The sequence below is a fragment of the Chionomys nivalis genome, chromosome 13 (genome assembly GCF_950005125.1).
Source record: "Chionomys nivalis chromosome 13, mChiNiv1.1, whole genome shotgun sequence".
Taxonomy (NCBI): domain Eukaryota; kingdom Metazoa; phylum Chordata; class Mammalia; order Rodentia; family Cricetidae; genus Chionomys; species Chionomys nivalis.
The window spans coordinates 16,840,265-16,854,236 of NC_080098.1; the positions used below are offsets into that span (position 1 = coordinate 16,840,265).

General features: G+C 40.6%; 1 protein-coding gene across 1 annotated transcript in view; it reads right to left on the minus strand.

Annotated features, from left to right (window-relative positions):
• Nucleotides 1–11,753: 11,753 nt before the first annotated feature.
• Nucleotides 11,754–13,972, minus strand: part of Tmem236 (transmembrane protein 236) — a 47,418-nt gene continuing 45,199 nt past the window's right edge. Inside the window, exon 4 of the mRNA XM_057786891.1 lies at nucleotides 11,754–12,322. Coding sequence (XP_057642874.1) covers nucleotides 11,754–12,322 — 569 coding nt within the window. The remainder of the gene's footprint in view (nucleotides 12,323–13,972) is intronic.

Below are 13,972 nucleotides of genomic sequence, written 5' to 3' on the forward strand. Positions count from 1 at the left end.
GAGGAAGCTGTCCCTTTTAAAGGACTCCTGAATTTAGGAAAACCCTCCAATTGAGAGATATCCTGTCACATGGGGGCGGTTAGAAAAACAGGAATTCAAAGTTACAACTTTGCTTCGTAAGCTAAGGCGCAGGGGGAAGGGGAGAGAGGCACACGTGTAGGAGAGGAGTGAGCACAGGATGTGGGGAGAAGTGAGGAGCTGGGCCTGGTCTGTGGGAGGGAGAGGCAACCCAACTGAGCATGCGGAGTGTTTAACAAGTGCTGGGCAGTGTGTATGTATGTATTACCTGGGTGGGGAAATTTAAAGTCTGCAGGAGGCAGCTGTCGAGGCTCCCAGCCTCAATTCTAAAGTCAGAAAGGGACCACACTGGAAAGGCCAGTAACATTTCCCAAAAGTATAAACTGCCTCTCAATCCTCTGCATAGAGCCCCGCCCCCACGCCACTGCCAGCCCAGCCCACCATCCCGCCACACACACACACACACACACACACACACACACACACCTTAGAAAGGATTAAAGGTGTGGCTCCTGTTGCTAGAAGGAAAATGAAAGAGAAATTAATTCGAAGATACGATCTCAGTGAGGCCAGGAGACGAAGTTCCAGAAGCCTTTCTCTAGAAAGCCAGAGGAAACGGTGACAAAAGCTTCACAATCAGTTTGTGGCCCTGTCTCAACCACCACAATCCCCTTGAGTTTGAAGACAGAAGGACCTCTTACTGGCAAATGCAAACCTGGCTTGATTTAATGAGAGTGGAATTCTGTTACAGGATCGTACACTGAACACCATGCCTACCCACCTAAAAACCGATCTTTTCCCCAGGACTACAACAAGAGTTAAGAATATTTGGAAATGGATACTAAAGATTAGATTGCTGGGGAAGACCTGAACTGGAGCGCGGGAAATGTCGGTGCTTCAAAATGAAGCTTCTGGAAAGACTGGAGATTTAGAAACGTTAAACGAACAGTCTGTTTTCAAACAAACAAACAAACAACAACAACAAAAAACTGTAAGATCCATCAGTTCTAGGGCAAAGTTGCATGCTTTGCTTCCTAATAAAAGCTGTGATCTCCCTTATTAATTCTCTTTTTATAAAACGTAAATTTAGGATAATTCTGAGAGAAGACATGGCACAGGGGACCCACCACTCATTTTCATTCTGTCAACATTTAACTAACAAACTAATTTCTTTCAAAACTGATGAGACCCAAATGTTTTATTTCCGAATATTGTTTAACTCACTTACCAGAAGAAAACTGAAACACCGCCTTGCTTTGTAGGTCAGACTGGCCTTGAATCTTTGATCTTCCTGTTTCAGCTGCCTGAGTGCTGGAATTAAAGGTATTTCCCACCATGCCTACTCCACAAAAATATTTTAAAGATTTATTTATTTATGTATATAGTATTCTGCCTGCATGCCCAGATCTGATCACAGATGGTTGTAAACCACCATGTGGGTGCTGGGAATTGAACTCAGGACCTTTGAAAGAGTAGCCAGTGCTCTTAACTGGTGAGTCATCTCTCCAGTCCCCACAATAATGTTTTAATTGAATTATTTAGGTCTTTTAAATGCAAATCATCCAAATAGTTTTGTCTAATTTAGATTTATGTTGATTTCAGAGAGAAATAAAATTTAATTGAACATCCTTATATTCATGGTTTTATTATTTAAGTATGTCATGCATGCATTTGTGTGACTAAAAATCAGAGTCAGTAATAAGACCCTTGGATTTACATTAAAGTCCAGTATCCCACAAAAGATTTGTCTTCATAATCTTTATCTTCTTGGAACAAAGATTTATGAGGTTAGACGAAGTTAGCAAATCAACTCAAATGCATGGTTTTGGTGATGGTAGAGTAGGAATTTTCATGGGTCTGTCGTTAAAACAATCTTTGTAATGCCAGAAACTGTTCAAAGTAACATTTTTGCACTCCCCGTGGGTCTCTCTTCAAAGAGCATGAAGCATCCAAGTAAGAACTTGGTTAAGAAGTTGGTGAATATTAGAAGAACTTGGTTAAGGAGTTGGTGAATATTAGTGAATTCCAACCCTTCACTTCTGGAGGCTTCCATCATCCATCCCTCACCTGTCAGTCCTCATCACTCACCTCTTAGGCAGCTGTCAGTTTTATGACAGTTTATATATGTGTGTGTGTGTGTGTGTGTGTGTGTGTGTGTGTGTTATATAAACCAGCATTCCTAGAACCAGCCTGGATAATAAGGACCTTATCCTCTAAAAACTAGCCTGTGAGCTCGGAAGGATGACTGGTGCTTTGTACAAGCTTTTGCAATTCTGTTTCAACCTTAAACTAGAGGTTCTAGTCAGAGGAATTATGTAAGAAACTTAAAACACTTAAGTTAGAGAACAAAAGGGGAACTTTTATTTGTAGATGGCATGACATTATATGTTAGAAAGTTCTAGAACTTCCAGAAAAATCAAATGTAGTTAATGAGCTCAACAAAGTTGCAATAGATACACAAATATCAACTATATTTCCATACTTCTGTGATGAACAGCTCAAATTGAAATCAAGGAAACAATTCCAACTATAATATCAGTGGTGTAGATGAGAACGCTTCCCTCCCTGAGCTTATATATTTGAATGCTTAGTCTCCTGTTAGTGAAACTGTTTGGGAAGGATTAGGAGGTGTGGCCTTGTTGACGGAGATGTGTCCTCGTTAGAGGAAGTATGTCACTGGGGGTGGGCTTTGCGATTTCCAAAGCCTGTGTCATTCCTAGTTGGTTCATTCTCTGCCTCATGTTTGTGGGTCAGATAAAAGTTCTCAGCTACTGCCCCAACACCATGCCTGCCAGCCTGACTGCTTCCATGTTCTCCACCATGACGGTCATGGACTCATCTTTAAAACAATAAGCCCAGTTAACACTTTTATAGTTGCCTTGCTCGTGCTGTTCTCAGCGCAGCAATAAAAAGACCGCATAGAAAAGAATAAAATGCTTAGAAGTAAATTCAACCTCAAAAAAATCATCCTGAAAAATAAAAGACCTAGCTGAAAGAAATTAAAGAACTAAGTAAATAGAAAGATGGCCCAAGACCATGGAATGGAAGACAAGATACTATCAAGATGATGGGAGTACTTGAAGAGGTCATCGGATACAGGCAGTCCTCATCAAAATCCCCACAGGGTTTTACTCAGATATAGGAAGCCCTATCCTAAAACCTACATGAACTCTTAAAAGATTACACACAGCCAAAACAATTTTGAAAGAAATTAGAGGACTCATACTTTAAATTTACTGCAAAACTATAATTCAGTAATATTAACAGGGTGGTACTAACCTAAGATAGATTCATAGGGCAGTGGAATACAACACAGAGCCTATATAAAAATTTCCAACATGTGTGGCCAGTTGACTTTTGAAAAGATGCCAACACCATTTAACAAGGAAGCAATCGTGTGTTCAACAGGAAGTGCTGGGAAAACTAGATGCCCCCATGTAGAATGACAGTTGGTTTAATACTTACAGAGAAAACCCCACATGAAGCAAAGACCTGCACACAAGAAAGAATCAGGTAAAATCTTTATGATGTTGGATTTGATAATGATTTATTGGTTGTGACACCTAGAAAAAAATAGATAACTTTCTTTAAATTAAAATTTTGGTAGTCAAAAGACACTATCAGAAGAGTGAGCTGGACACAGTGACAACTGTCTGCAATCCCAGCACCTGGAAAGCAGAAATAGGAGGATGATAAGTTTGAGGCTGTCTTGGACTACATAGTGAGACCCTGACTCAAAATAAAGAAAGAGAGAAAGAGAGAAAGAGAGAAAGAGAGAAAGAAAGAAAGAAAGAAAGAAAGAAAGAAAGAAAGAAAGAAAGAAAGAGGGAGGGGGAAGAAAGGAAGGAAGGAAAGAAGGGAGGGAGGGAGGGAGGGAGGGAGGGAGGGAGGGAGGGAGGGAGGGAGGGAGGGAGGGAACAGGATGCAGGATTGGAGGTAAGGAGGGACAGAGAAGAAGAAAAATGAGGAAAAAATAGAGGAAGGAAGAAAGAGTAGAGAGACCACAATTATTGGAAAATATTATCAAAGCATTTATTTGATAAGAGATTAATGTTTAGGATAAAACACAGACAGTAGGAATGAACACTGGAGTGGAGCTAACATTTCTCCAGAGAAAATTTGTACATGGCCAGTAAGCATATGTGAAGAAGCTCAATCACAACAACCAGTACAGAAGTGCAATCCAACTACAAGGTCCCTCTCTCCTCCAAAAGGATTGTTCTTATCAAAAACAGACATAAGTGTTACTGAGAATGGGGTAAAACTGAGACCCTTGCTCAATGAGAGAATTAAACGGAATAGTCCATGTGGAAAACAGCTTGGCACTGGCTGAATGAGTAAAATGGAGAACTGTCCTGATTCACCAATTCTACTTTTATTATATCTATAAATGAACTGAAAACAGATGTTTGTAACGTTGATAGTGATATAATTTATAAAAGCCAAAAGACAGAAGCAACCCAGGTGTCTACCAGGAAAATTAATACATAAATAAAATGTGTTAGATACATATAATGGGACCTTATATGGCCACAAGAGAGGAATTCTTATACCTGCTACCTTATGGGCAATCTTTAGATGTGCAGTTAAAGTGAAATAACGGGGACCTCCAGAGACAAATATTGTAAAAACCCAATGACTTGTGATGCATAAGATAGGAGAACTCATGGGGACTGGAAAAAAGAAAAGGAGATTACTAAGAAGCAGAAAAGCTAGAAGTGGGAGAAAACAAAGAGTTAACTTTGGGTTTATAGAAACAGTCCACGAGGATGGGAAATTCTTGAAAACACTGTCGTTAATAGTTGAACAACACAGCAAGTAAACTCAACACCTCTCCTTTGTATGGTTTAAAATGGTACCGTGATAGATTTTATGTTATGTATATATTTTAGCACAATTTTTTTTTAAAATCCAGACTTTGACATCCTCCTTGTATTTTTGAACCATTTGAGTTCTGTTTTTGTGGCTAGTTATTAATGATGGTGGCTGCTTTCCTAGACCTTCCTCAAGCTAACAGTAAAGGAAATCCTCATTTGTAATTGGTAAGGTAATTGCTAAACTTTCATTTCCTTCCAGACCTTCTCAAGCACCAACCACCTCACACCCATTGGATTCCACATAAAGTGAAGTTGGTGTCTGCTTTGCTTTGAAATGGTTTCCAGAAAATTAGCTCAACAAATTCTTTGGTAACCTGATTCAGCCATGTGTTAAGCAGAATGAGATTCATTCCCAAACCTTAACAACAAAATGACTGCTGAAATAAAGCCATTACACATTTTTAAATTTTTCCCATATGCAGGAATCATGACTGCAGAGTATATATACCATTAAGTGTAATAGCATTGTGTCTGTAAAACACACACACCTTGCCAATGGCCATGTGAGCATTTGGAGACAGAGTGACAAAGCCCTTATACAGCGATGGGTCCTGCCTTTATGTTGATAGGTTCCAGCTGCTTGGAAGGGCAGGCGCTTGTCTTAGTTGCTCTTTTCATCCTTGTGACAAAATGCCTGACAAAGCACTTAAGGAAGAAGAGCTAATTTCAGCTCACAGTTCGATGGTGCAGTACAGCATGATGGAGAAGCCATGACAGTAGGAACATGAAGTACCTGGTCAGATGGTGCAGTCTATCTTGCTGAAGTACCTGGTCAGATGGTACAGTCCATCTTGCTGAAGTACCTGGTCAGATGGTGCAGTCTATCTTGCTGAAGTACCTGGTCAGATGGTACAGTCCATCTTGCTGAAGTACCTGGTCAGATGGTGCCGTCTGTCTTGCTGAAGTACCTGGTCAGATGGTGCAGTCCATCTTGCTGAAGTACCTGGTCAGATGGTACAGTCCAGCATGATGGAGAAGCCATGACTGCAGGAGCATGAAGTATCTGGTCACACTGCTTCTGCAGTCGGGAAGCAGAAAGAGATGAACACTGGTGCTCCCTCTCTTATTTATAAGGGACCTTATAATGTAGCCTGGGACCTCAACCAATGGAATGGTGCTGCCCACATTTAAATTAGGTCTTCCTACCTCAGGAATGCGATACACACATGCAGCTCTACAAAGAAATGTAATTAGAAGGCTATCTGACTATGAAATATATGTAGAAAAATTAAGGATCAGCTACAGAATGGATTTGTAATCTAAAAGTGACATTTGATTTTTATATGTGGGATGTTAAGACGCAAAAAACCTGAATTGTTACTTAGACACTGAGCAAATGTGTAACTCTGTTGAAAGGAACCTGCTTGTTGGTTCCTGGCTGCTCAGCCCCAAAATAATCATACAGATACTACATTAATTAAATCACTGCTTGGCCCATTAGCTCTAGCTTCTTATTGGCTAGCTCTTACATATTAATTTAACTTATGTTTAACCTGTGTATTGTCCATGGCTGTGGCTTACTAAGTAAAGTTCCATCTGGCTCCAGCAGGGCTACATGGCTTCTCTCTAAACTCACCTTCCTTCTCCCAGCATTCAGCCTAGTTTTCCCAGCCTAGCTCTGCTCAACCCTATCAGGCCAAGCCAATTTCTTTATTCACCAATGCTTCATTCACAGCATACAGAGGGAAATCCCACATCATAACTCTATCTGTAATTTTTAACAATTTGAATATATATTTTATCCATTCACATGCCCTATATAGATGCTTTATAGCATCTAAAATGAACTTGTAAAAATAATACGCCAAGTATGTTGATAATCTAAGCCAGCAATCACCCAGCATAGAAAATGCTGAGTCAGGAAGATCATGAGTTTAAGGTCAGCATAGGCTACATAGTAAGATCCTGTCTAAAAAAGAAAAATTAATAAATAAAAGAAAGTCTTTGCTGAAAAAGAAAATATTTCTGAAAACCATCCATTAACGTTCCCAACTCAATATAAAGAAAATTACGAGTTTTATAAAAGCACAATTTAGAAAATTAAAATTTATATATGTATAAATGCCAATTTCACAAACATACATAGCAAACATTATCCCTAAATTAATGTTAATTAATTTGTGGCATAAGGCTAAACTACTTTTTGAGGTAGTTTTTCAGATCATGTGGATTGTTTGTTCACACAAACCATAAACGTTTCACCTGGCCTATTATAGATTTTCAAACTAGTTGAATGAGTGAGCTAATAAAATTTTCAGAATGATTATCTTCAGAACTGGGGCTGAGGAGATGGCTCAGTGGTTAAGAGTGCATACGGCCCTTGCAGAGGACCTGTGTTCAGGTCCCAGTGCCATGTCAGGCAGCAGCTTACAACCACGTGTAATTCCGCAGCAGGGAATCTAATACCCTCTTCTGGAACCCTCTGGCAACTGCACTCACACGTGTGTGGGGGGGACATAAGCACACAGACACATACAGACACACACAGACACACACGTGCACTATTGAAAATAAAATCTAAAAAGAATTCTCTTCAGAGGAATGGGGTTGGAGAAATGGCCCATCAGGTAATAATGTTTGCCACTAAGCTGACTACCTGAGTTCATTTCCCAGGACCCACAACATGGAAGGAGAGAACGAACTTCTGAAAGTTGTCCTTGCATCTTCATCCCATGGCATGCCATTCTGCATCAATATGATAAATACATACACATAACAAAAATGAAAATGTTTAAATCAAATGTTTTATAATAAATAAGCTATTATAATTAGTCAATCGTTATTGGTCTAGAACATTCTTAGAATTATTACTCACAAGTGCTCTGGTTTCACTTCCAAGGAACTGAGCCAGGCTTGGTGTGAAAGGAAGCTGTCTGTTAAGTCAAGACCACCACACGTGGCTGACATGATGGATATACGCAGGAGTAGGATGTCAGGTTCATGAACTGAGAGGCCTTCTGTATGGTCCTGGAGTATTTTCAGAGGGTGGCCGGATTTGTCCCTGTGTGCTCACGTGTCTATGCCTTTGTTTCTCCACCTCCTCCCATCCTGACTTTGCTGCCTCCCAGTTTGGACCACATGACTACACAGCTGAAAAAAGGGGTGGGAAGCTGCCAGGAAGCTGAAGGACAAGTAAACACACCCTCCCGTAATGAAGCAAACCTCACAACAAAAGAGTTGCTTAGTCATAGGATTTTAATTAAAAGGTAAAAAGAACCAGTCATGGTGGCAGACACCTGCAGCTGTCCTAGTACTGGTGAGACAGAGGAGGAAGGATCAATGTGGTTTGAGGACAGCCTGTACTATGTAACAAGTCCCAGGAAAGCCATACAGTTAGGTCCTGTCTATAAATAAATAAACAAATAATTAAAATTTAAAGATTAAAAATGGTTTAAAAAACACTTTTGTATCACGGATTACACTTTTTCTTTTTTATTAATTATTGTTTCCTCTAAGGGCATAGGGAACTAGACATAAGTTCTTGGGGGTTTTTTGTTTTGTTTTGTTTTGTTTGTTTTTTTTTTAGATCCAAGTCAACATATTATTAATGTTTATAATGAAGAAAAAGCTGTTGGGGCATTCACTAACAAGTCTTGTTCCAAACAACCCGTGTCTGCACACACAGCAAATGTCTCGAACAGCCTGTGTCCTCCACACAGCAAGTGTCTGCACACAGCCCGTGTCCCCCTCGCACAAAGTGTCTCTGCACAACCTGTGTCCCGCACACAGCAAGTGTCTCTGCACAACCTGTGTCCCGCACACAGCAAGTGTCTCTTGCACAGCCCATGTCAGCACACAGCAAGTGTCTCTGCACAGCCCGTGTCAGCACACAGCAAGTGTCCTCCACACAACCCGTGTCAGTGCACAGCAAGTCTCCGCATAGCCCGTTTCTGCACATAGCAAGTGTCTGCACACAGCCCTTGTCAGCACACAGCAAGTGTCTGCACACAGCCCATGTCCCCCACACAGCAAGTGTCTACACACAGTCTGTGTCGGTACACAGCAAGTGTCTCTATATAGCCCGTGTCCTGTACACAAGTGTCTCACATAGCCCATGTCCCGCACACAGCAAGCTGCTTTTTCCCTCTTTCCATGCTTGTGCCTTAGGGTAAAGGCCACTCAGTGAGTGGACTGCTTACTGGACAGCTCAGGCTGTAACACTGACACACTGTAAATGTAAATATCAACTTGCAGAAAGAAAAGGAACCAAAAAAATTAAATTTTTATAAAAACAGTTAGATGGTATTAGTTGAGTTGTAGATGCATTTTTATGAGTCTCAACAACTAAGCTTATATGGAGTTGATGTTTAATGAAGACATAATTATCATGCAGCTCCAGGTTTTATTTGGAGTAAAATACTATATAGTCTAGTACAGATCTGGCATTCACACTTTACAGCAGAAATTAAGCTTTTTATTAGGGCACAAAACCTTAATACCAACAACTATAAAAGCTATGAAAATTACAGTATCATTTAGTAATATAGGTTTTAATTATATAGTATAGAACTATCAACAATATATTAGCATAATTTCTTAAAATGTCTCTTAAATGCCATTGAACTTCATAAACATCTATACACTCAGTTAGGTTAGAGATTCAAGGCTTTTCCTGCCTTACATGATTTGTTGGACATGCCTTCATTATCTGTATCAAGGATTGCCCACATCCCCAGATATCAGGCGTATTCATTTTCAGCTGTCAGATACAAAATGCAGGTTAAGCTCATGGAATACTTCAGAGTATACCGAGTGCCATTCACTGTATTTTTACAAATTAAAGATATATACATTGATATAATGAGTTTCACATTTATGGATATTGTAAATTAGTCACTTGGTTATAGGCTTCTCTTGCTTTTAAAAGATATACAGTATGCATTTTATGTTAGAAATATTGGTGGAGATAGAGGTGTGGCTAACCATGTCGTTCTCGGGCTTTCTCTTACAAGTTTGACAAGTTAATGAGGAACCAAGAAAAGTAAATATATAATCAAATGCTTTCAAAAACAAAAAGTGCAGTCTAAGGGTTTGATTTAGTGACAGATGGCTTATATGGTACTGGGGAGCTGGAGAGGCTGTGTTTAACCGTCAGCAATGCAAAATAAAAAGACCCTGTGTTGGGTGGAAGGCACATACTTGTAATTCTAGCATTGGGGAGGTAGAGGCAGGAGGGTGGGGAGAGTTCATATAAGCTGAGCTACACAGTGAGTTCAGAACAGCCTGGGCTACGTACTAAGACCCTGATTCCAAAACAAAACATGAAAATAAAAGAAAGAAACAAAGTATTATAGTCTGGGTTATTTGAAAACTCATAGAAGTTCTGTCCAAATGGAAGAATGAATTCTCACTCTCACTTTCATCTAAATATTTAACAGATCATTCACAACTGACTACAAGAGTAACTGATTAAAAAGAACTAGTAGTCAGGGTAACCTTAAGATCTTCCATGTTATGCCTCACAAACGCTAGGTATGAACTATTATTCCCAGAGGGTGGGCAGGAATGTGGCATCCATTAAGGTGTTATTATTTACCAAACACTGTGTTGAGAGTGTTCCAAATCCTCCAATCACCCAACACTGTTACAGAGGTATTTATATTGTGTTCATCTATTCAAGGATAGCACTCAAGGAACCAGCCCCAAATGACAGAGAGGGCAAGCAAGGCTTAACAATTACACGTAGACTTGTTCTGTAGTGTGATTTCCATGAGACACTGGAGAAAGTGCCCATGGACCTCAGTGCAGAGACCAGGAACGCTCAGATTATCCATGTATTCATAAGCTTCTTGTTTCCATGGATCAAGGAGGAGCTGGTGACGTGAGTCATTGCCCTGCACACATAACCCTCTTACAACCCTCTCGTAACCGAGACCTTCTGCTGTGGCTGCGACATCTGTGCCAGCACAGCATGTGCAGAGATCATGACCATATCATGATCATAAAGCACAAAGATACTCATGACCTAGTACAAGATAACACACCTTTACCATCACGCTAACTTCAAGCTATCGTTTTCAATATGGCTTGTACTGGATTTTTTTTATGACAGCATCAAATTCCATAATTACCTGTTTACACTTTGTCTTCAGTTTATGGTTTCCATTATAAACTTTATCTAGGAATCACAGTGCACCTTGTCTCCATTACACTCAACACAGAAGCACTGCCCTGCATACTAGCCTGAGAGGCCTTAATGAAGCCCGGCTGTGTTGGCGTCAGCTAAAGTCCCCTGTTTTCTGTGTTTTTGGTTTTTTTGCTTTTTTACACAATGAGTTGAATAGAGGTCACTGTAGTAGGGCAAAAAAATAATGTATTTCTAAGACTAAGGATGCAGCTCATTGGTAGAGTGCTAAAATAGTGTGCCCAGGGCCCTGGTTCAGTTCTCACTGCTGAAAACAAAACACAAACACATGGGGCAGTGGGAGTCATTGAATGCTTTGAAGGAGACCCTAAAGCTACAGTTTTCGGATTTTCAAGCAAACTCTAAAGTCTATTCAATATCTTCAGGCTATTTTTTTTAAATAATTTCAGTTAATTAAGCCATATTAAGCCATGAAAAGTTCTTCAATGTACATGTGATAAAAATCTCATTCTTAAGCTAGCTCGCGGTTCCCACCACTGAAAAAGGCTTTATTGAGGGGTTATTTATAGCAAAAAGTGGGACAGACATGACTAAAATTAACGACTAAGGTTTCTAGAAACCCGGAAGAGGCAATTCGGAGGAATATGACTTTGCATCAATGTAGCACCATTTAGATGTATTTAAGGTTTGGAAGTGGTTAATTCTATATGGTGCAACATCTTATACCTGGAAAGACTTTACAATCGAGAGGGCTGACTCTTAACATTGGCTGCTTAAAAAGGAGAGGTTTCAAAGGCTGAGAAAGGCCTGAGCTTGGTTAAGTGATTGAAGTAGATATAGGAGATAGTCACTAGGATGTTTTTACAAAGGCCCAGTACTGGCGTGATCGTCCCCAGGGTAACGATTAAGCTGAGCCTAAGGAAAATAAAGGGGAAATCCTGCAGCAGGACACCCAGGAAGCCGAGAAGAGGGTTCTTAGGGGTGAAGACCATTCGAAGGAGAGATATAAAACTGAATATGTAGACCGGGTACACCCAGCCCGAGTTGTACACCTGTGGGAGCCCAGCCACACGCATCATTTCTATAGTGTCCGACCATGTGAGGAAGCTTCTCAGAAACAGCTGGGCCCGGACATCTCCGTGAGACATCGTCCTCCGGATTCCGGAGTCAAAATAGGGTTCTATGGGCCCCGCCAGCGCACCCATGTTGGTGTGAGGTGGGGACATCATGGTAGGCTTGGCTGTCTGGGCAGGTGCAGGATTCTCGCCACCACGTCCCACCTGTTCCGTCACAGTTTTTATCTGCTGCAAAGATGTTACATAGATGTTTTTGTCTTCATAACCTGAAAAACATTGATCAATTTGCATTTTAAGTACCTCTTTACTCTAAAAATGTTTAATTTACTTGTTACTAGACGGAGTTTGATGGCAGCCCTATAATCCCATATGGGAAGGAGGACATGGAGGTTGGAGGATGGCAAAATGTAGGCTAATCTAGGGTACAAAGCAAGAGCCTGTCTCAAAAAAAGACAATATAGCAGATAGATAGGTGATAAATGATTGATAGAAGACAGACAGACAGACAGACAGCTAAGGTAATATTGATCAGTGAGTAAAATCCTTTGTCAGGCAACATTGATGACCTAAGTTCAATGCCCAGAATTGACTACCAAAAGTTCTCTGTCCTCTGAATGCCCATCTTGGCAGAAGCATGCCTGCACTGAAGAGATGATTTGTCTCATTCCTCCAGAGGGTCCAAGGAACCTGAGTTTGGTTCCCAGCACCCATGTCTGGTGGTTCACCATATCAGCACCTGCATCTCAAGGGAGCCTCCAGTCCTCCGTCTTCAGTGTGCACCTGCATCCACACATGCACATCCATCGACACAGGTACGGACACGTAACGAAAACAAATCTTTTAAATTTTAATCCTTAAAAGTCTAAAGTTTTGACATGGGAAAAACAATAACTGAGTGACATACTAAAAAAATCAGAAATTCTTGGCACTGTGGCATTTTTTTCTGGATATGGAACCTAAGTTATTTTCACATTTTGACAGAAAAGGGCATAATTGATTAGTTATTGGCTCCTTGAAACAAATGAAGAAATGACTATCAGTCAATTTTACAGATCTAGCATCTGAAGCCCATGAGGCTAAATGATGCTCAGATTCAAACTCAGTGGCAGAGGTGGAACCCTCTGCGTGAATCGCTCAACTCCAAATGACAGACTTTTAACAGCGTGGCTGCTATTGTCAATGTAGAAGCAAGACAGTGTGCGCTAATTATAAAAGATAAGTAGGAAAACCAAGTGAATTGACAAGCTTACCAGTTCAAGACTGTCACTCTGTAAGGAGAAACAGGCTCTCAAGACTGACTGAACCTCAATTCCTTAGCAGGGAAGTTCAGTACTAAGAAGGAATCTGTTTGACCCACAGAGAATCATGAAAATAATTCAGCTGTTTTTCCCCAGGAGTTTAAGAAGCAGCCAACAGGACTGGTCGGCTGAACTATCATGTCTGGGTCAAGAGACTGTATGTTAACCCATACACTTGTTAGATGAATGGGAAGATACCTGATCACTGTCACACTCTGTGTGTGTGTGTGTGTGTGTGTGTGTGTAAAGATGAATGTGTGTGTGCAAAGATGTATGCATGTGGATGGGAGCAGTTAACTCTGAGTGTTGTTCCTCCAGGGATGCCCACCTTGGTTTATGGTGCGAAATCTCTCGCTGAGAACAGGGTTGGACTGCATAGGCAGAAATACCAAGAAAATCTACCTGTCTCCACCTCGCCAGTGTTAGGCTTACAAGTACTTACAATAGCCAATATTTTTACATTTCTTTGAGAGTTGTTTATTTTATTTTATTTGTATGGGTATGTTGCCTACATGTGTGTCTCTACCACACATGTATCTAGTGCCTACAGAGGCCAGAAGAGGACATTAGACCTCTTGCAACTGGAGTTACAGGTGGTTGTGAGCCACCATGTAGGTG